General features: G+C 39.8%; 1 protein-coding gene across 4 annotated transcripts in view; it reads right to left on the bottom strand.

The window, feature by feature from the left end:
• Positions 1 to 1455: 1455 nt before the first annotated feature.
• The window catches only part of PRKAR2B (protein kinase cAMP-dependent type II regulatory subunit beta), a 124798-nt gene continuing 102175 nt past the window's right edge, over positions 1456 to 24078 (bottom strand). The window contains exons 5-12 of one of the 4 annotated variants that reach the window (XR_004321630.1): positions 18241 to 18347; positions 15069 to 15222; positions 9756 to 9857; positions 8247 to 8321; positions 5856 to 5921; positions 5591 to 5729; positions 2781 to 3383; positions 1456 to 1746 (exon numbers count right to left, since the gene is read on the bottom strand). Coding sequence is in view for 3 of the 4 variants with exons in the window: in XM_032484212.1 (XP_032340103.1) it covers positions 3250 to 3383; positions 5591 to 5729; positions 5856 to 5921; positions 8247 to 8321; positions 9756 to 9857; positions 15069 to 15222; positions 18241 to 18347 (777 nt within the window). In the remaining variant the exon portion in view is untranslated. Of the gene's footprint in view, positions 3384 to 5590; positions 5730 to 5855; positions 5922 to 8246; positions 8322 to 9755; positions 9858 to 15068; positions 15223 to 18240; positions 18348 to 24078 lie in introns of all 4 variants that reach the window. The other 3 variants (XM_032484214.1, XM_032484212.1, XM_032484213.1) reach the window with 3 other exon arrangements.

Here is a 24078-nt window from a genome sequence, read left to right as displayed (position 1 = left end):
TTTTTTTGGTCTTTTACCCCCAGTCAACACTAGAGACCAAGAATTGCAGTAGGAAGCAAGAAATCTCAATTGCCCTGTGAGTTCTGCCATGGACTCACAAAGTAAATGATTTTGGTGAAGTCACGAATTTTGCTCAGTTATACAAATAGAACTGACTTAACCCCACATAGTTACTGTTGGCACACAAGTCCTGTGCAAATACCTGATTTACCTTATGCCTTACATTTCCACAATTCCTTATACCTTCAAGGTGTTTTTGAAAGATATCTGGTAAGTTTCAGTTGCTCAACCAGTTTTGCTGCCTTGAAAAGCATCCTGGAAGAGGTAAGGGTGTCTCAACTATTGTTACAATTTCTTCTTGGCAAAATTCTTTCTGATATTCAACATAAGGCTGTGTATCTCACACCCTTTTATTTTAGAAGCCAGCATTTCCTTATAATTCTATTTCTCCCTTAGGTATTAACATGTTATTTAGATATGAGAGTCCCTTCTTCAGTCAGTTAAGCTGGATAATACAGCTTATCCAGATGTATTACTTACCACTCCAGGCTTATATATTATTAATTTTCTTTGAGATTGCAAAGGACCATCTAATTCTTGTTACAAATATAACAATTCTTTTTCCCCCCTTAGTAGAGGCACCGGGGATTGAACCCAGGACCTCGTGCACACTAAGCACACACTCTCCCATTGAGCTATAGCCCCCTTCCCCTGACAGTTCTTGAAAAAAATTAAATCAGTATTTTAAAGTTGCTTTAGAAAGGAAAAGGACTCAGCACTTAATCCTACATAGTTCAGTAAAATCCAGAGTTCCTTGCTTCATGCCCTATGTTTCATTTGCAGCTTTTTAAAGCATTTTAAATAGTCTGCTGGCCAGGGTGTATAACAATAAATCAAATACATTCACACAACATGTGTCATAGGTAGTGTTTATGTTAAAATATATGCACCAAGCCCTAGTTCATATTGACAGACAGCTCTCTCTCTCCCTTCCTCCCCTCCTGCTCTCTAAATTCACAGAAGACAAAGGTAGCTCCTTTGTGTTAGAAAAATGTCCTCCCAAAATTCTTCATCACACTTCCTAGAATGAAACAGAGAATTTCCAAGTAGTAAGGACCCTCAGTTAGTGATTAAAAAATGACATCCACAACTCAAACTTGAGGTATTTTAATGACTTTAACAATATACATTTCCTAGTCAGCCACATTTACTTGGTTATCGTAAATGGCCAACTTAGTCTGCAACATACCACAACTCGTACCACGTATGACCACTAGTTAAGATTCTAACAAATCTCTTGCCCTACAGAGCCATGCTTTCCAGCCACACGATGCCCGGGGCTCAGCTGTCACAAATGCCATATCCATGCTTTTCACACCGTGCAATGTGCACCATGGAAGTCATACAAATGAAACAAGCAAAAAAAGAAAGAAAAAAAAAACTTCATTAGAAACATTTTATTATAAAAGTGTGCTTTATTATAAGGAAATTTTAAATATAACCAACAATACTGAAAATAATGTTAACTGGCATTTACAGCCTTGGTCAGAGTTCTTTATTAAACAGGCATTTGTAAGTTAACAATCAGCTTATGCAACAAAACAGGTAACTTGAAAAAGTGAATACAGAACACAGAAGGATGAACCAGGAATCTGGGGGTTCTTTTGTGTTTCTTCTTGTTTAACAGACATGGCTTTTAAAATCTGAAATAGAAAACAAGTCCTCTTCATGTAGTAAGCTCTCCTCCTACGGGGAAGTTTGCAGAATTGTTAAACAGTGTTCTAAGACGTGGCTGAAGGTATACTTAACATATTTCTTATATGTATGTTATCCAATTAACATATTTTACCCACATTTTCATTATACAAGCAAGACCATAAACATTATAAGACCACACTAGCCACAGAACATATTTACCCGGGTATCTATTTCTTCGAAACATGTTTCCCAGAATGAAGTTGCTCCCTTAAAAGTGAACAACTGGTTAAAATGAATTTCTCTAGACATGGGTCATGTAGGCCCAGAAATCATGGAAGAGTATATTGCATTGATTAAATATAATTAAATGCATTTTATGTAGCAGAAGTACAAATAGATCAATTTTCAGCTGAGTTCATTCTGCACTCCTGAGAGTCGACGGGAAAGCACACGGCCAGGCCTGATGGTCTATCCGGAAAGGGCAGAAATACCTTTCATCTATGTTTTTACTTAGAAAAAAATTCTTTTCTCCCACCTTGGAGGAAGCCCATGGGAGATGTCTGCAAAGGACTGTGTTACGTATGCCCAGTGAGGAACCGAGAAATATCCTGTGGGCAGGTTGATATGGACCCCAAATATTTTTGGTATAGGAGACTTTTTCCTTTTTCAGCATACATAATAAGCTCTTAGGCTTTTAGAAGACAACAATTAAGTTTAAAGAGCGTTCTAAAATACTTGTGACATTCAATGTCAAACTCAAATGTTAAAAGATAACAAATACAGCGAGTTGCAAAATGAAAAAAGGAAGCAGCAATATATGATTTATGAGGAAAATAATCTCTCAACTAAAAAGACTCTTGCCTATTACCATAATGACTGAATTGCCTGTCCTTAAAAACCACTGGAATATGCAGGTCACTGGCATTAAGCCAAAGAAGTCAGAAGGTACTTTATTGCAAAAATATAAAAGGTTTTTAAAATTGCATATGATGTTTCATATCATTTCACCAATAGGCCAAGGCCAGCACATAACTTATCAAGCCAGAAAAACTCTAGAACAAAAACGATTGAATTGTACTTACTATATAGAGTGAGAGTTGTACAAAGACTGTGATGCCACACTGGACAGCATGGTTCACTGCAAGTTCCCTCTTACATGGACGCCGTCACTAACACATCAATCCGAGTAAGTCAAAATGAACACACCGCCTATGACAACATCCTTTAATGAACTTCTTAAACACAGATACTTTCAATATGTTACAATTATCTGAATAAACCTTTCAGTCAAATAATTTTGTGGGATAGAAAGTCACTGTCTCTGGATGTGGATTTTTTTTTGATCTACTCTTAGAAAGTGATGTTAAAGCCTATGGACTATTAAATCACTACTCTGTTTACTGACACATTGTAAATGTTAAAAAAAAAAAAAAAAAAGAAAAAACCTGAAATCACAGGAAATGCTTGGCATGTACACAGACAGGCTCTCAGTGGACTAACCACTACGGTGTAATTTTGTCACTACAGGTCTTCTTGCTCCTCACGTTTGCTTCATGCAGTGGGTTCAACAATATCCATGTTTGTTCCAAACAGGGCAACTAACTGTTCCTCATAGGTAGCGATGTTCCTTTTCATAATTTCCATGCAAGGTCCCAAAAGCCTCTCAAATGCTTGCACATCCATGGCTAGGAAAAGGGGAGAATGAAAGAAAAAAACTGACATTCTTTGCAAATCTGTACAATTTCTGTCATTTATGGTACCTATTCTGCATGTATCAACAAATGCAATGGCATCTTTAGATAAATATCAAATACAAGAAAAAGGCATAAAGAGAAAAACATCCCACTTCCCAAAGGAAGCTGCCAGCGTCCCCAGGCAGTATGACAAGCAGTTCTAGGTTGGTGGGAGGTTCCTGGTTCAGGTTTAAAAGGATGAGGGACTGTTCTGGCAAGGCCTTGGAATTTTTTAAATAAATTCGTTTTGATGTCACCACCTTAGTAACCGGAACTCCTCAAAGGTGGCAAGGGCGTGTTTTCTGTCTTGTTTTCCCTTCTCGGGGTTTACAATGCCATGTTGTGAAGACCAAATGTTACCTTTTATCATTTTTACTCTTTTATCCTACTGTCTAGTCAATTCTAAATGGCAGCCCAAAGAATGATTTTGTCCACTTCTGTAAGTACGTGCTCTACCTTGCTTAGCTTGCCTGGCTAAAGCAGCTTTTTGAGACAGAATTTATAATACACACATGAAAATATGATCACACTCTCTACCATAGAAATACAAATTAAAATTCTTTCTTTCTGTCTTTCAAACATGCAAGAGGGAAAAGGCAGTGTTTACAAGAGAGACAATGGATATTCTTCCAGTGCTGGTAGCATGTAAGTAAGTACAAATAAAAGTGACCTGCAGTGTGTGTCAAAGCCACAAAAAGAAAACTCACTTCGAAAAACCATTTCTCAGGAAAAATCCTATATATGGAAAGGTAGTCTATGCACCCAGACACAAAAGCCATCCCCTCAAAAAAGATGGAAGGGAAACTCCCAAAATATTTAATAGTGGAGAGTGATTAAATAATTTATGTGTTTATTTACGTATATAGGATGTTACAATTCGATGTAATAAATAGGAAAAAAAATGTCTAAGCTATAATGAATGAAAAAAGCAGTTTACAAAACTGTTTAAAAACAGAAAACCCGGGGAGAGGGTATATAGCTCAAGTGGTAGAGCACACACTTAGCATGCACGAGGTCCTGGGTTCAACCCCCAGTACCTCCTCTAGAAATAAAAATGAACCTAATTACCTCCTCCCCTCAAAATAAAAAAAATTTAAAAAAAAATAAAAGCTTAAATAAAAACAGAAAACCCATACAAATTATAAAAAAACCAAGATGAGAAAGAATTATATATAACAGGATGTGGAAATCACTGGGCTGTGGTGGTACTTTTTCCTACCTTTTCTGTATTTCTCAAATTTCATGTGAATTTATTATAGAAAGAAATTAACGGGAGTTCACTCAGCTCACTTTTACTCTTACTATCTAAAGTAATACCACAAACTCAGGGAAATTACCTGTCAGCTTCTAATTGTCTTCTTTCTCATCCAAGTATAACACTTGACTAACATTGTTTAAAACCTTTCAAAAAGTGACTTCTCTTAAGAAAATTCCGAGGATTCTTGCAAATCTTAAGAACACTGAAGCTAAATTTATTCTGCTAACTGTGGATGAAGAGCAAAGGGTGGCTAATTACTTCTGAATCCGTTTTCTTAAAGAAAACGCCATCAAAATTGATAGCTCCTGAATTATATTTTTCATGAGTAAGGTAAGTTATTTCTCATATATAAAACCTCAGCTACATGTAGATGTCTTCCAGTTGAGGATGGCATCTCTGCCAAGCTGTGATGTGGTCCACGGCTGTGATAAACAGTCAAACGACAAGATTCTATTGTGCTTTGACAAACGTGAACCTTTGCTTCCAGTACTAGGAAGAGTAAGTCTCCCCACAGGCACCCCAATGCAGAGCAGACTCCGCAGGGCGGAGCATACGTTATCAAAATATTGTCTTAGCCTTCTTTTTTTGAGGAATATAGTGCACACTGTTCATCTGAAAGATTAGAAAGAAAACTCGGTACTCAGAATTCTTATTTTAACAACATGCAAAAATAAGATGTTATTTCAGCCTATAAAAAACACAACATATACTGTGTGAAATTTTTTTAAAGGAAAAAAAGTGGCTTCTACAAATTGATTTTATCATGCAGTGAATCCTAATCTTGTTGTAAGTTGTGGGGCCCACAAAACTTGTGAACCCAGTAAAAGAATCTGTGCAACACGTACAGTGCGGACAGAACAACTTCCACCAGGGGACGCACACCCACGGCTGTGAGTCCTACCTAAACACTTGACGGTCCCGATGGCATGTGCGGACGCGGCCCGCGGTTTGTTAGTTACCAGAGCAAGTTCTCCAAAGTACTGTCCCCGGGAACACCGAGCGATTTCGACTGCACCATTCTCCTCCACTTCTGATTTACCCTGACAAGGTCATTGAAAAATAAAAGCAGCTTAAGAAAAATAAGTTAACCTTAGTCTAAACATCAAAAAAATCTGTTAGGGTTCCTGCTAATGTTCCCTGGATTTTTAGGACTCATGAATGCTTACCTTTCTTTTCATGGTAATTTTCACTTCTCCAGATTCTACAATGAAAAAAGAATCAGCCAAATCTCCCTATCAGAATGAAACAAAAACAGAGGGTGAAAATGCAAATTTAGTTGACAGCTGTCCTGCTGCCTGACATACCCCTAAAATCAATCCAACCCCAGGGCACAGAAGATTTGCCTAAAAGGTGAAACGCCATGGGAACAGGTCATCTCTCTTTCTCAACTTAGAGGTTATGATCGACAATTATATCATCATGGCTTCACCTGTAAAATGATTTGAAATGATAGGCTCTCTTCCATAGCACTTCTGCTAAAACTAGGAAAGAAAATATGGCAAATAACACTAAGGGAAGGACTCTACCCCAACAGCAGCCTGGATAAAGCATAGAGTTAGAAATGGTAGCACTGTTTTCCATCAGCATCTCCTCTGTCAGCTGCTCCCATGCTCCTGAAGAAGTTTTAAACGTGTACCCTGTATCGTCCTAACAGCATAGCATGGCGACCCAAGATTATCCAGGGACTCCCAAAGAGAAGCAAGCAAACTTCACTTAGGAGGCAGTACATCTGGGTCCAGACATTTGTGCTGCAGTTGGCTGGGGACCTGACCCTGGATACCAGCTTATGGACAAGCCACCTCCAGGCCCCGAAAAGCCTTCTAAAAGAAAGTCCTGCCATTTCTAACTACATAGCCGTATTCTGTTGTTTTTTATTTTTGAATAGACTCTGCCTTGGCTTCCAAGGATGCCTGCCTTCTGAAATTAAACAGCATTATACTAGAGACAACAGATACTGAATTTTCTGAGCCTCTCAAAGTGATCTGGAGAAACCCAGGTATTTCAGAACCCCTCCGTACAATTCAAGAAAGACAGTATCAGATTCCATCACAAAAATAAATGGGGAGTCTAGATTATACTATAGTACAGACATGTATGTTTATAAATACTTAAAAGACAATTCATATCTAAAACTACCTTAAAATAAAGCCTAAGAATAGTATATACACCTCCTTTCCCTTACCTTATGTCAGGTTTTCATAAGAGCTTCATGTTAAATTTTCAAGTGTCTTACATCATAATAGGTTATCAACTGCTGTGTAATTTTGTTTTCAAAATGTGCTCAAAGTACATGTAAGGTGGGCAGGGCATAGCTCAGTGGTACAGTGTGTTGCTTGGCATGCACGAGGTCCTGGGTTCAATTATTAAAATAAATAAATAAATCTCATCACCTCCCCCACCAGAATTTTTTTTAAAGTGCACGTAAAACTAGTGAAATTAGTTCTGCAGGTTGTGCCAATGTCAGTTTCCTAGTTTTGACACTGAACTAGTGATGCAAAATGAACAGGGAGAAACTGGGTGAGGAGTGAGCACACTGGCCGTCTCCGTACCACTTTTGCAACTTCCTGTGAGTCTGTAATTATTTCAAAATAATTTGAAAAAATCATTTCAAAAGTACTGTATATGTCGCAGTTTTAAAATTTATGTAGTAGAACCTTAGCCTTGTTCTCTGATTTGCCTCCATGTCTTCCCAGTCCCTGACTGCGCGAGTCTGTTGAGGGGGGCAGTGGGGGGGGCCTATTACTTGTTTATTTGCCTTCTAAAACAACTATTCTTTCCTCAGACCTTGAATCTAGTTTCATATGTATCAAAAGAAGAGATCATATTTTAGATAAAGGTTACAATACAGTATAATGTGATATAAAAATTACTGAATTTAACAGTCTGTTTAAATCATTCACTCAATGCTTCAAAAACTAGGAAAAAAGGTATTAGCATGAGTATGCTTTATCTGTAAACTTCAACTGTCTTCATAAATCCCACTTCTTGGTAGGTGTAGCTAACCGAGGCACGTATGTCCGACTGCTGGTTCCAACTGGGATCTTAGAAAACCAGCAGCGATTAAACAGCATGTCGCCCCATTTAGCGCCTGGGGACGAGCCGAGTATGCGGTGCGGTGTGTTCCCTTCTTGGCTCATCTTATCAGGGAGCAGCCTCAGGAGGCTTCACCAATGAACTGATTATGCAAAACTCCACATCTTCCGGAGTTACCTCCTGAGTCCTTACTAATAAATCTCCTGGAGCGATCACTGTTTCTTCCCTCTTACGAATGAATCTTACTCTTCATATACATTTGACTTTCATGTCACGTACAGATATAAAATTATACAGAAATGCATTTGATGACTTAATACATATTCACTAAGAGTGAATTATGAAAATATTCAAATAGGTCAACGGCTATAAATTAAACCACTTTTTACAAGTCATTTGATACAAATCATACTCATTTAATCCATCACTACATACTAATTATAGACAAATATGAAAGATGTATTAAGACCCACAATGTATAAGAGCCCTTTAGAAAATCCCAAACTGAATAAACAGTATTATACCTGAGCAATGATTTGTTCTCCATCGTTGTATACTTTGGTGCCTATTACATCTACCACTTTCAGGCGTTCAGAAACCTACAAAGGAAAAAAAGATAATACAGTTGACCGCTGAACAACATGGGTCTGAACTGTGCAGGTCCACTTATATGCAGGTTTTTCCAATAAATATACAGTTGGCCCTCTGTATCCACGGACATGGAACCCAGGGATGCGGAAGGTAAGGAACTTGAGCACCTGTGGATTTTGGTATCACCTAGTCCTGGAACCAATCCTGCGGATACCAAGGGACAACTATATTAAACAAACAGACTAATCTAATCAGATAATCTTAACTATTTCAGGGGTTTAAAAATGGTAACCTACAGGCCAAATAAACTGGTGTGTGGGTTTGTGTACGTGTCTGCTATAGTAACTGCTCGCATTTTAAAATAAACAAAAAATTTTACATAAAAACTTGAATTTCCAGCTTCTCTTGAAAATTCAGGGCACTCAGCAATACTTAGCTCAAATTTCCACATGGCAATAATAAGCTCTGGTGGACCAGCAGCTGTTTCTTTGGATGGAGTGCACGTTTTCCAATTTACCAAAGCCCCCTCCTGGCGTGGTTTTCATCTTTGTTACTTGCCTAGCTCTGAAGGCATTTGAATTTCCAGCCTCAGATCTATTTTTATTTAAAGAGATCTGCTGCTGGAAAAGATCGGCCGTCCAATATGCATTCTGAAACGTGGCCCGAATATCTACTAGGTGTACACTGACAAGCCAACCAAGACACGTGTCAGCAGATGAGTCAGTCAACCCCAAAGTTTCTGGCCAGGATGCTGGAAGGATGGCATTGCTACTGCTAAGAAGGGGAAGGGAAAGGGGGAGATTTGGGATGTGTCTTTGGTATGAGACAGAGTCTGAGACATCCCAGAGTCTCGAGATGTTAAATCTGCAGTTAGATAAATGAGCCTGGCATTCAGGGCAGGGCCCTCCCCAGTTCTGTCAATTTTAAGAGGCATCAAAATAATAGATACTTAAAGCCAGGAGATTTGACAAGGTCACCAAGTGAGTAAGTGTAGCCCGAACCAAGAATAAGAGACTCTGGAATGCCAATTTTAAGTAGAAACAAGAAGAGGATTAAACAGCAAAGATGACGGAGGAGGGGAGGCCAGTGAAGATGTCCTGTACTTAGATAACCTGTTCCTGTAAGGTATTACTAGTGGTTGCAGCCTAAATTTACATGACTATTTGAAGTTTGCTTTTAGATACAGACCACCTATAAATCTGTTATAGATGCTCATAGGTGCCTATTAGGTATAAACAATAAAACAAATGCAGTTATAGGCAATAAAAGAAATACTGAGCTATCTGAACACTCTTGAATCTTTTCAAATGAAAATACGGATAGATTATTATTCAAAGAACTATTAACTAAAATATGGTTAGATTATTATCCTTAGAACTAACTATTCCTAACAAAACAGGAGCGATTAAAGCAAAATAAAATAAAAGCACAAACATACTTACTTCCAAAGATTTAAGGAATGGCAGTGACTCGATAAAGCTTTCATACATTTTTCTCTTTTTGGCATTATTTTTTACAATTATTCTCCTGAAGGTTACCCTGTCCTAAAGGTAGAATATCAAATATGAAGACAGTTAAAAGGTAGACTTTATGAGGAAAGAAAGTTTGAAGAGATAGTTTCATTTTATTCCCAGTAAGGAACAAACAATAATTCAAGATTTTGAAATAAAAGATGAATAGTATCATACTTAACACAGCATTGTAAACTGACTATACTTCAATAAAAAAAAAATAAAAACACTATCATACTTCCAATGCAACTCATTTCAGATTCTTATTTCTTTAAGCATAAATGTAGAGCCATATAAAATGTCATTTTCATGTTTTTTAAAGAAAGCACCAGTTTACTTTTTATTCAGAACAATCTGACCAACATGTAACTTGAGGGCTAAATCCACCAGGTGGCGCTGTCACACCATTTTAAAATCATACTAGCTACTTGTTCTTTGCCCCCAGCCTTTTGAGATACAATTAACCTATAATACTGTGTTAAGTTTAAGGTATACAACATGTTGATTTGATATACTTATATATTGTGCAATGATTACCACAGAAGGGTTAGTTAACACCTCTATCAACTCACATAATTACCATTTCTTTTTGCGGTGAGACCATTTAAGATTTACTCTCTTAGCAGCTGTCAAGTATACAATACTGTTAACTATAATCAGCATGTTGTACGCTGGATCCTCGGAATGTATTCATTTTATAGCTGCAAGTTTTTATTCTTTGACCCACCTCTCCCCACCCCACCCCCAGCCCCTGGCAACCACCATTCTACTCAGTTTCTATGAGTTCACTTCGCATTGAGTTCCTTTGCTATATAGATAACAGCCCTTGAGTGTTAGGAAATCAGCGCGGTGAGATGTGATTAGCATTTTTTTTTTGTACATCTCCTTTTTATTTTTGATTAGCATTTTTGAGGTATAACTGGCATACATTATATTAGTTTAGGGTGTACAACATATTCCATATTTGTATATATCAGTCACTTACTGTGGAGAAATGACCAGTCACCACAATGAGTCTAGCTAACATCCATCAATCACCCCACACAGTTACCACATTTTTTCCTTGTGAGAATTTTTACGATCTACTCTCATGGTAACCTTCAAATATACAATACAGGGGAGGGTATAGCTCAGTGGTAGAGCACATGCTTAGCCTGCAAAAGGTCATGGGTTCAATCCCCAGTATCTCCATTAATTTAAAATAATAATAATAATAAATAAATAAACCTAATGAACTCCCCCCTCAAAAAAAAAATATATATGTACAATACAGTACTATTAATTGAAGTCACTCTGCTGTATATTACATCCCCAGGACGTACTTAGAACTGGAAATTTGTACCTTTTGACCACCTTCATCTATGACCAGCATTTATTTTTATATATACTTATATTTTATATGTATATAAAAAATATATAAATAGAAAAATCTCAGTATGCATCCCTTTTAGTAAAGTGCTAAGTTATACTTCAGTTACACACAAACATATACACTGACTGTGATGTTTCCTAATGTGTTTCTTGCGAGTTGCAGTAAAAAATTCATGAAATCATCGTTAGAAATTTTTTTAAACCATGCAATTACAATGTGAGAGATCTTGGAAAATGACTAACTCTGGGGTTTTTTGGCCACATCTACATTCTATCACTTTTCTTTCTTTTTAATGTGCACAGAGAAACAACTTTCTTGAATAGAGCCTAATTCCAGTGTTAATCATGCTCATTCTAAAATGTTCCTGTGTTTTTACTACTCAATCTCAAAGGCACATCACTAAATTAAGAACTAGGGAAAATTTTAAAGGTAATGGCTCAAAAAATGGTTTTCCTATAAATTTTATGCTTTAAAAATTCCTATGAAACATTATTTTAGTTCAGTTAAGAGCTGCCAAAATTATGTTTGGCAAACACTGATAAACAACTATACCATTTTAATATAAAATTAATTGGGATATGTTCTTTAACTTGAAAATTACTATGCCAACATATTAAGGCTGAATTTAAATGAACTGATAAGATAGAGAAAAATGCCAGTGTGGCTGTTAATAAGTCTCTAGGAAATTAAACATCCTGTTCTCCAATTTAGTTTATTACAATTTTATAAGGGCTGTAATTTGGACATGTTGTACTCATCATTTTTTTTAAAAAGAGAAATAATTTCAAGATAACTAGTAAAAATACTGAAATAATTTCCAAGCCTGGCTCTGCTTCAGAATCAGCTGTAATGTTTAAAAAAAAAAGTTTCTAAGATCCCAGACTTCAATGACAAAATCTCTGCATGTGGGACTGTATTATAATCTGTATGTTTAATAAAAGCTCCCTAAGTGGTTCTAATACACAATCAGGTCTGGGAGCCAGCTGCAACACCATGTTATGAACAGAGAAGACTAGAATTAGCTTAGCGATTTAGAAATTAACCACACTGAGCTACATGTCTCAGGAAAAATATCCTATTAGTGGCCCTCCTCACACCCACTGTGACCTATGAACAAAATCCAGAAAGTCCCATCTCAAATATTTCCATCCTAGTCACTTCTATCACCACCTCTCTGAATCACAGCAGGACCGTGAAGACCCGTTAATCTCCCAAGGCTAACAGTGACCTAGTCTTATTTACAAAGGTAGACTATTCACAGTCTACCTATGGAAAGCTCCATAAAGGACCTTTCTCTTGAGATCTGCTTATCATTCATTACACCTGCATTTACAGGGCAGGGCTCCAACCTGTCCATCTTAAAAGGAAAATTTCTTTTCTACTCGACTTTCTCTGAAAGGCTAGGTTAGTTACGCCAGCTGCTAAGAAAGCAGGTCTGAAGTATTTACAGATGATGTGAATCACTGTAATTTTTAAAAACAGCTATTGCACTTAGGCACCTACCCCAAGGGGATCATCACAAACCGCCCACTTTTATAGAGTTTAAAACACATACAGATGAGTAAAAAAATCTCTGAAAATGCTTCATCCTTCTGAGTACCATGCACACTGGGAAATGCTGGGCCTCTGTACCTAGTTTAAGGTTCCATCAATACTCAAAGGGGCCAACCTGCCAAAGACATGAATTTGTTCCCAGGACACGCATGGAGGAAGCTGCCTATCCCGTGCGACAACCTGACCCTGGCTGGCCATCCCACTTTAAGTGATACCTCAGGAGTGAAACAGGTTGCCACCAACTCTAGACTGAACCCACAGCAGAAGCCTCTTAGGGGCCAAGTCCGCTCAGGTTTGCAGTTTTTACTTGGCTGCCTTTGGGTATTCAAATCTTTGATGGTCCTTTAAAACACTTTAGAGGACAAGTTTTGTTCCACCTGAAACAATTTCAGTTTTCCTTCCACAACTTAAAAGGTGACTCATCACATTTTTAATAAGTCAACAGTAACTGCCTGGTTCTAAGAAGAAGAAATGCACGTGATGCCTTATTTCTCCAATCAAGGGAGATTTTTTATCAGCTGAATCCACTTAAGTCAAATGCTACACCATGGTTAATGTGTAACCTCTGTGACGCTACTGTCGTTGGAAGCAGACTGTTAACAAACTGCCTGTCATCTCAACATCTCCCCCTTCCACAGAAGGATTTAAGAGAAATAACTGCATATCAAAACTATAGGGAGGGTGTTCACAGCAGCACTATTTACAATAGCCAAGACATGGAGACAACCTAAATGTCCATCAAGAGATGACTGGATAAAGAAATTTTCCTATAGTTATACAGTGGAATACTACTCAGCCATAAAAAAGAATGAAATAATGCCATTTGTGGCAACATGGATGGACATGGAGATCGTCATTCTAAGTGAAGTACATAAGAAAGAGAAAGAAAAATACCATATATCACTTATATGTGGAATCTAAAAAAAAAAGACAAACGAACTTATTTATAAAACAGAAACAGGCTCACAGACACACAAAACAAACTTAGGGTTACTGGCGGGAAGGGGAGGGCAGGGATAAATTGGGAGTTCGAGATTTGCAGATACTAAGTACTATATATAAAATAGATAAACAAGTTTCTACTGTATAATACAGGGAACCAAATTCAATATCTTGTAGTAACTTATGGTGAAAAAGAATATGAAAATGAATATATGTATGTTCCTGTACGACTGAAGCATTATGCTGTAAATCAGAAACTGATACAACATTGTAAACTGGCTATACCTCAATAAAGATCATATACATATACAGAAACTATAGGGAGGGGTGTTTTCAACAATTTGAAAAGAAAATGTAAGTATTATCAACATTCCCATGAAGCAAGGTGCTGCTTAAAGTGGGTTTTGGGCACCGGCAGCCCTGGTGTCTCCTGGGAGCTTATGAGACTCGCAGAATCACAGGCCTCATCCCAGACCCAGGGCATCGGAATCTGCATGTTAATTGGATTCCCAGGTGAGCCTGGAGCATCAGCTTAAACAGTCTTCCAGAATCAGCTGTACACAGGGTCAGCCACTCGGCATCCTAATATCATGGATGGAAAGGATCTCCCTCCCACCTCTCCCAAATGGCCTAAAACCAACTCTGAAGTCTTGTAGAACTGCATTTTAAAAGCCCAGGTCCCAACCCTGAGAACCTGATGAAACCTGTCCGTGGTGGGACCTAGGTAAGAGGATTTTTTTTAAACACCCTCAAGTAATTGTAATGTGCATTCAGATAAAAGCACAGCTATCAAGTATTTCTTCTCTCCACAGCTGCTGGGCAGTGCAAAGTTGTTACCTATCAGTTTACACCATGAGGCTGCATTTCTAGTGATTTCTCGAGCAGGCATCACCATCACTTGATGGGCTGGTAGCTCAACTACAGACGGCTGGGCCTCCGCTCCAGAGTCCCTGGGCCGGCCGGCCTGAATCAGCAAGCGGGGCCTCTGTTTGCATTTCGAGCAAGTTCCCAGGCCAGGGGCCCTCACTCTGGGAACCATAGGTTACAGTCCTTACCGCAGAAAGCCATCTGAAAACAGCCCTGAAGGCTTCGTTTGTTTGTGTGGCTGGTTGGTTTTCAAGAGTGGGTAAAAGAGGAGCGTTTTGGATCTGAGTGTCTTTCCCGCAGCCAGCAGGCTGAGCTCCCGACTGGACTCGGGAAAACAACACGCAGACTGACCTCAGCACAGTCTAAGTGCCCAACAGTTCAGCATCTCGTTGCTTCATAAATTCTCTGATGACCAAATAAATCCTCCTACGAGAACTAAATTATGGTAGCTCCCTGGCTTCTGTCATCGCGATTTTTACAAATAACCTTCAGGTCAGATAAATACTCACCAAACCCCACAGAGCACCAGGAGAGGTAGCCGTGATCGTGGCCGCCCTGGGCGTGTTGTACATTAAGGCCAGTTCGCCAAAACTTCCACGGTTGTCGTAGTTACCAACACACCTTCCGACACCATCACATTTCACGTAAATGTCAAATGTTCCTCTGTTGGACAGGCAAGAAAGATGATGTGAAAGTAATTCCAGTAAAATCTCATTACAATAAAACATGAGCCCTGTGCAGTAAAATCTCATTCTTTTTAATCATTTATTGCTTAGTCTTGCTGCTCGGACATCATAACACACTGACCTGGATAAAACTGTAAATGTCTAGAAGGGTGATCAATGGGAAGTTCCCCGCCGCCCTGGCCCAGCCGTGCAGCTTCTTCCCCGACCACTGGCAGAGGTCTGCACACCCGGGGAGCAGTGGGAGCCTGGGGACGCACTGGGAGCCTCCCATGGGCATGTTTGGGCAACTGGAGTCCTCCTTGAGACTTAGCACACATCCCAGGGCAACAGCAGAGGATGGGCTTTGGTTTTCAATTCCCCTCTGATGACAGACTCTGCCAGTTCTAGGTAAGCATGAAGGACCATCAGGGGACTAGGGGAAGACCTGTGTGCCTGCTGGGGCGATGAGGCTAAACGAGCTGGTAAGATAATCAAACAAATGATAAAAATATAACTGAGACTGCAACCAAACAGGACATACAAAGGCAACCCTTGGAAATTCATGCACATGAAACTGCTGCCAGCAGTGATCTCAGGGTAAGAACTGTGGAGAGTTCCAGGGGACATTTGCTATCTAATTAAAGAGGTTTTGGTTTCCAAAATGAACATGTATTACTTTTGAGATGAGAAGAAAATAACTTTTTAAAAGAACACAGCTCTAAGAATCTGGTCGGCTGCTACTATACAGTATTTACAGGGAGGGTCCTGTCATCTGAAGGAGGGGCCGGCAACCTGGGGCCCAAGATGGGCTGCCTGCTTCCGAAAATCACGTTTTATTGGAACAACAAACACACCAGCTCATTCACACGTTATCTGCCGCTGACCTGTGCTGCGGCTGCAGAGCTGAGCAGCTGCGACACAGACGGCATAGCCTGCAAAGCCTGGAACATTTACTCTCTGGCTCTTTCCAGCATCTGGCCCTTTATGTTAGACTGACCCCCAACTTACAGCAAAAAGTGGTAGAAATTCAGACTAAGTATCTGATCCTGGTCTTTCTACAGCTTTTCTGTGCTTATCTTTTAATTCATTTTCCAGGCCAGTAAAACCCCGTCTGCATGTCACTGCACCTGCGTGTCGTCCAGATCCTGTATTTCTATAAACTACGCTCCCCCGGGAGAGCGCTGTCTTTGCAGGCGCTGTGACTTATCAGAGACCATGGTTTCCAGGCTTGCCGAAACACCCAGTGCGGGCAGACACTGAGGAGTTTGTTGGCTTTATCCTGCTGGCTGAACCCGAGCAAAGACCAAACAGAGTGCTTTTGAGATTAGGAAAGGATTACAGATGGAAAAGATACAACAGAGGTAAAAACAGGAGACACCAGACAAAAGACATTCATGCAGAGGAGAACAACTGGTTTTCCATAAAATTCACGGGTGGAACGGCTGTTTCAGAAGCACCTTCCAGAATCTATTTCATGAAGTTATTTTTCAAGTATAGGTTAATTCTTCTATTTACACTATTTATGTTTTTGCACTAAAACCGTTTCTGACATTTCCTACTTGGAATAGGATTTCTTCCCCGAGAATGTGAGACCTCAGCAGGGCGGAGCCCCGGAAAGAGACCTGGATGCCAGATCACCTGGGTGACCTGCACCGACTCGCATCACTTCTGCGAACCTGAGAACTCTCATCTGTCAAAAGGGTGATGATGGTTCTAACTGAAGAGGGAAGGTATCAAATACAAAGGTAAGGGGTTTTTACAGTCAAAATACCTACTGAAAGAAAAGTGTTGCTCTACTGTATCCAGGGTTCTCATATACCCTACAAATAAATACAATTAAACAGCTGAGAGAATTTCTGAGGTGCTTCATTAATGAAAGCTGTTCAGGGTACCAAAATCGTGACTTTAATTTACATGTGGGACAACTGGTTCTGTTCTATTCTAAAATCACAGCGTCCCCCCGAGCCCTGGCTAGCACAGCCCTACAGGTCACTGTGGCCTTAGGGATGAGGGACAGGAGGACCCAGACCACACACCACTGATGAGAGAAAGGTACCACCCAGAGAGCCCCAACCAGGAAACGAGGCCTAAGCAGACAGATGGAGTGTGACTTTCTGTGAGGCCTCTGAGCAGAACACAACTCAATCCAGAGAAGCAAATGTCATCCAGCAAATCAGGGTGGGAGACGGCCTGTGTTCCGCGCAAATGGGAGGCGCTGGGGACTCCACACGTCCTATAAACACTCCCTGACCACGTTACAGAAGTGGAGAAAGGGAGACTCAGTGCCGACTGCTCCCGTTTTCCATTTCAGGACTGGTACCTGATTACCGCTCAAAGCACGCTGTCCTTTGATGAAGTCAAGCCCAACTTAAGTTTTCTGAAATCAGACTTTTAATACAGATGCAGGCCTTCTCACTCAAAGTAATTTCTCTGTCGAGTTTTTAAGAGATGAGTATAATAATGCAGAAACAATTTCTGGGGGGACACGAACTACTCCCTCTGCTGATTAGATGATGCTGAAGCAAGAGGAAGAGACACTTAAACGTTCCATCTTAGGCCCCTCTGAAATATTTGAATTTTTTTAAAATGATGAGTGTGTTTTGCTTGGCAGTGAACCAAAAAGAACCTTTCTGGAAAACATAATAAAGACTGAGTTACACGGATTCAATATCCCAGGGGCTGTGTCATGCTTCTGTTCTCGCTGTAATAGGCATCTGAAACCATGTAACGGGCATAACTGCCTCTCCGGTAGAAGTTAACAAAGGAGGAGGCTCCCAGTGCAGGACTGAGATTTATAGATTAACCAAAAGTAACCAGTTCTTCCCCACACTTGGCCTCTTTGCACAATCTAGCGTGGTTTCACTGCAGGGATTCACAGCAGAGTTATAGGGCCTGTCATGTAGGAATGAAGGCAAAGAGCAATTATGGTGTATTAATCTGTCTGTTGTTGCAATAACCATTGAGATTTTCGCAAAAGGTTCATCGTGTTTCAGAAGTGACGTACTGCAAAACTTACCTATCAATTACGTAGAAGTTGTCGCCATCATCACCCTGATCAATCACATGTTCCCCTTCTTTGACCAATCTTTCAAACATGGCATCTAACACTTGAGACATCTGCTCCTATTTTTCAAAAAGAAAAGACATAATCTTTATGTGTATCTAGAATATGCTTTCTTAAATAACCATAATTAGCTTTATACTTCTGTGAACAAGCTAAAAGAAATGGAAATATCACCATTGCCATAAAGTCATGTCAAAAAATACACAGTATGACCTTCACCACAAGCCAACGAGGTCATACAGTTACTCTCATATTCAGTATCTGAATAAGTAATTATAATTAGCCTGTTTCAGAATATCTGCAACTATCACCACTTTGATATGAAAAATTAATCACCCAACCATCATGTACCTTGTGAAACATAATCTTAGCAATTAAAGTGACCAGGTTAATAAAGAACTATTGCAAATGTCTTTTAAAGATACCTAAACTTTTTTTTTAAAATACCCTATTTTAGTCATCACTAGGATTTATATAGAAATTACTGAAATATTTAGTGAATTCAAATCTTGACTCCAATCCTTTTTGGTTTAGCACAAAAAACCAAAACAGAACAAAAAAAACCCAACACAGAACAAAAAAACCAACAATGCTTGTAGCAAATATTTTATCACTATTCTCTGTCACTGTGGTTCTCTTCAAGAAGCAATCATGTCCCTCCCCAGGACAGATTTATTAAAACTGAAGCCAGAAACATCAAAGCTACTAGTCAACAACTATTTAAAATTTTTATTCTGGTAAAGTCCGTCTGACAAGGTTTAAGGGTAAACCTCAGCTAGTGAGAATAAACTAGGAGGGGACAGAAATCTTTCCTCAGAACACGTAAAGCTACAATTCAAAGCCCTTTGAAAAGACAGAACAAATGGATGTGGAAAAACTGCATGGTGCATAGTAACAGAAAAGCCAGAAGTCATCAGAAGGTTTTAAGTCACCCCCTCTGGGTATAAAAAGGGTAGAGCGCCAACTTCCCAGGCCAAAATCATTTATTATTATAAACAAATGAAGGAGTGGGAGATAGATCAGAGAGGGGAAAAGGTGAAAGTGGAAAGCACAGGTTGAAGAAACAAAATACTCTGAATCAAAAGCATGAACAGATGACATGTGAGTCGCTTCTACTGGAGACCGTATGAACATCACACAGGGAATGTGAAGGTCTGACTCCAAAATCTACAGAGAGAGTGGGGAGGAGAGACAGGAGAGATTTTTAGAGCAAAGGGAAGTTAAGCAGGGGTGATAGAGACAGGGTGCAGCCCAGGGAAGGGCAGGCGGGCCTGCGGCATGGAGGGGCCAACCACCTGTCAGAGAACCAGAGGCTCCACTGGGAAACACCTGGTTTGGGCAGAACGGGGGTCCAGACACAGCAGAAAACAAGTGGGCTGATCATTCAAAGTTCCCCACGATCAGCTGATACCTTCCTTTCAGATGCCTCCACCCTAAACACAGAACACTCAGCAATCAAGAATTAACCCCAGCTCTTCCCAGACAAAAGATCAGAGTCAGGGTCGTGGGAGAAACTAAAGAAATAAGAGAAACTAGAAAAGCTCCTGTGAACACTTGGTGCCCTAGAACAAGGACCACCACTTGCTGGGATTTGCGGCTTCCCCCATAGTACAGCTGGCTCCCTGCCACTCAGCCAACAGTACGCCGGTTGACAGCTCTGCCCTACTTCTTCAGGGCTCCACGTCGGCTTTGGGCTGCCCCTCTGGTAGCCTACAAGACTCAGATAAACAGCCAAATTACACCAGGTGAGACAGAGAATTCAGGAACAACGAAGAGCTTTCAGAAACTCCTACTTTGTAGACCCAGAGATGTTCAACATGATAGTGTATCTGAGAGGTAAAAAAAATACGACATTTAGAAAAATAGCCAATCAAAGAAAGGTGAGTAAATGGAAAACTGAAAACAAAATTGCCAACATTTTTTTCCCTTCCTTTTAGATTTCTTTTTTAAAAGCAGTTTTAGGTTCACAGCAAAATTAAGCAGGAAGTATGGAGTTCTCATATACCCCCGTCTCCCTGCCACTACACACCACCCCCCACCAGAGGGGGCACTTACTACAGGTGATGACCTGCAATGGCACCATCATCACTCGAAGCTGACATTCAGGCTCACTCTTGGTGCTGTACGCTCTGTGGGGTTTGACCAATGTACAATGACAGGTACCCACCATGACGGAATTTTTAAAAAAGAAAATAAAGAACTAAAAAGATAAATGAAACCCAAACATCTCAAGGAAAGTCGATAAAGAGATGAAAAGATAGGAGTTCCAAAGTGACAATAGACAAAACAAAAGGAAGAACATAATCAAAGAAATATGGGATGAGTTTTCCAAAACCGAAGGATGCAAGTTCCCAGACTGAAAGGGCTCACTCACCGGCCCAGCACAGTCAGGGACCAGAGCCTCCACACCAACGTGACAATGTGTTTCTACAACACCAAAGATACAGAATGGATCCCAAGGCTCCCAGAAAATCCCAGAGGGGTACTTCAAAATATAAAAAGATGTTCAACTTCTTTCAAAGTAAAGAGGAATGCAAATTAAAACTGAAACGAGATATCCCTTTTTTATCTGTCAGATTTAGAAAGATAAAAAACGTTAGCATAAGACACAGTTGGAGGTGGTGTGGGAAGGAGACATTCTCCAGCAGAGGGCTGCCAGGAGGTAAAACAAAACAGACCTCAGAGGACACGCCGTCAACAGTTAATATTTCAAACATGTTACGCTTCCCCTCACTATTTCTCATCTAGGAAGTTATTCCAGAGAAATTTGTGAACTGACATGTGCATGGGCATTTTTCATCCCTAAATGTGCATCCTAATAGCAAAACAATGAAAACCTCAAGTTTATCTACAGGGCACCGGATGAGTCAGCTTGCCACATCCATACATCAGAAAGCTACGCGGCTATAAAAACAGCAAGTGAGGATTGGAGACCGCGATCTTTTACTGGAGTCACTGACAAGCACTAGACACGCAAAGAAGGGCAGGTGGGAAACGTGGAATGCTGCGGACAAGGAAGAGTCAAGGGCCCCACAGGGAAGAGACCCCGTGTGAAGACACCTGCCACCTGCTGTCACACGGACGGCGTCAGTGATTCCAGAGGCCAGGACTGGGGCTGCTGGGTGGATGGTGGACATTTTGGAACAATGATAAGACCTGCCTGAGAAAGAGAGCTGTCTCGCAGTGACAGGGCCTGCCTCGCAAACAGACGAGCTCCACATCCCTCAGGGGAACTGTTCAAGCAGGCCTCCCATCTTCTACTTGCTGTCAAAAGGGTGCAGTGTTTCTCAAACTGTGTTCTCTGGAACCCAGGGATTGTGTGGAGGTGCTTCAGTGATCAATTCCGTAAACAGTCGATTTAACTGCATCCTTAAAGTGTATACTAACCATTAAATATTCAAACTAATGGAGATCAACATGTTAGGATGGATTACACATAAACTTTTTTAATGAAGTGAAACTTCATATAACATAAAATTAACCATCATAAAGTGGGCCATAAAGTTGTACAACCACCATCTCTACCTAGTTCCAAAACATGTTCATTACCCCTAATGGAAACCCTGTGCTCATTAAGCGGTCATCCCCCATTCTCCCCGCCAACCAGCCCCCGGCAACCCCCCATCTGTTTTCTCTCTCTCTGGATTTACCTATTCTGGGTATGTCACATAACAGAACTGTACAATTTGTGATCTTTTGTGTCTAGTTTACCAGACTCAGTATAAGGTTTTCAAGATTCATCTGTGTTGTAACATATATCATACTTTATTCCTTTGTATGGATGAATATATACGTGTGCGTGTGTGTATATATGGATATATACCACAATTTACATATGCATTCATTCATCGATGGACACCTGGGTTGCTTCCACCTTTTGGCTACTATGAATAGTGCAACTACGAACATTCATATACAAGCATTCATTGAAACACCTGTTTCCATTCTTTTGGATCTATACCTAGGAGCGAAAACTGCTGAGTCATACGGTAATTCTATGTTTAACTTTTTGAGTAACCGCCAAGCTGTTGACCACAGTGCCTGAACCATTTTATTTTACCACCAACAATGTACTAGATTCCAGTTACTCCACACCCTCACCAACACCTGTTGTTTTCCTTTTTTTTTTAAACGATACCCATCCTAGTGGGGGTGATGTGGGATCTCGTTGTGGTTTTGCTTTGTATTTCTCCAGTGACTACCCACGTTGAGAATCTTTTCACGTTCTTATTGGTCATTAGTATCTTCTTGGCAGGAGTACTCTGCCCTTTTCCAAGTGGGGTTGTCTGTCTTTTTATTGCTGAGTTGTAACACTTCTTTCTAATTCTGGATATGAGGCCCTTATTTTATATGTATGTGTGTGTGTATGTATATGTATATATTTGTATATGTGTATATAAACACACACACACACATACACAAACATACACACACACACACATACACACACACACACACACACACACACACACACACACATGATTTGCAAATACTTTCTCCCATTCGGTACATTGTCTTTTCATATCTTTTGATAATATCTTTTGATGCACAAAATGTTTTATTTTTTATGAAGTCTAAATTACCTTTTTTCTTTTCTTACTCCTGTTGTTGGTGTTAAGAATCCATCACTAAATCCAAAGTCATGAAGACTTACCCCTGTGTTTTCTTCAAAGGGTTTTCTATTTTACAGTTTTAGAGCTTACATTTGGGTCTTTGGTCCATTCTGAGTTAATTTTCATATATGGTGTGAAGCAGGAGTCCAACTTTGTTCTTCTGTGTGTGGATATCCAGTTGCCTCAGCATCATTTGTTGAAGAGACTGTTCTTTCCCCATTGTATGATCTTGGCATCTTTGTTGAAATCAAACAGCTACAGATGTATGGTTTTGTTTCTAGACTCTCCATTTTATTCCACTGTTCTCTGTGTCTATCCCTAGGCCAGGTAACACACTGTTTTGATGACTGTAGCTTTGAAATAAAAGTTTTTTGAAATTGGCAAGTGTGAGTCTTCCAACTTTGTTCTTCTTTTTCAATATTATTTTGACTATTTGGGGCCCCTCATCATATATATACAATTTTAATACACTGGACAACAGCAAAATGCCATGTGTTCTCATGGTTTAGCTTTGTAATACATAAATGTCACCAATTTGAACAAAAACAATTTTAAAAAAGAATACAGAATCTCTATACAGATACACTGTTAAGTTAAAAAAAAAAACTCAACAGAACACTGTGTATAGAGTTTGCTGCCACCAAAATTTTAAAAAGAATACATCTGTACATACACAGCATAACCCTAGAAAAATACACATGACAGTGCCAGAAGAACTTGGCTCCTGAGAAACTGGGCTGCTGGGAGCCGGGGGTAGAAGGGAGATTTCTTTTCACTGACTATTCTTTTGTTACTTTTGAATTTTTGTAAACTGTATATGCATACTGATTTAAACTTTTTAATTAATTAAAAAACCAACCTCTCCATTTAAACAGAGAACATGCTATTGCATCTTTATGAGGGCTGACAAAAACTTTTGGAAGAATGACGCTGATGGGTTTGCAGGAAGTGGCGTTCGTTCCCTCCCTGGGTCCCTGTATGAGCTCTGGCACCTGCTCATAAGACAGCAGCCAGGGCTGAAGATGAAGCCAGTGGAGCAGTAGGACAGTGCTTTCCTGACGTGGGGCTAATTAGCCCCACGGGGATCATGCTACTCAAATGAGTTCATCAATCCAGGCAACATATGGTCATCTATCAAAATTACAAAGTTTGATATAATGGTTTACTAATATTTTGT

This window comes from Camelus ferus, chromosome 7, assembly GCF_009834535.1.
Source record: "Camelus ferus isolate YT-003-E chromosome 7, BCGSAC_Cfer_1.0, whole genome shotgun sequence".
In the NCBI taxonomy this organism is placed as follows: Eukaryota; Metazoa; Chordata; class Mammalia; order Artiodactyla; family Camelidae; genus Camelus; species Camelus ferus.
Note: the sequence above shows the minus strand (reverse complement) of the source record. Positions and strands in the feature narration are given on the sequence as shown.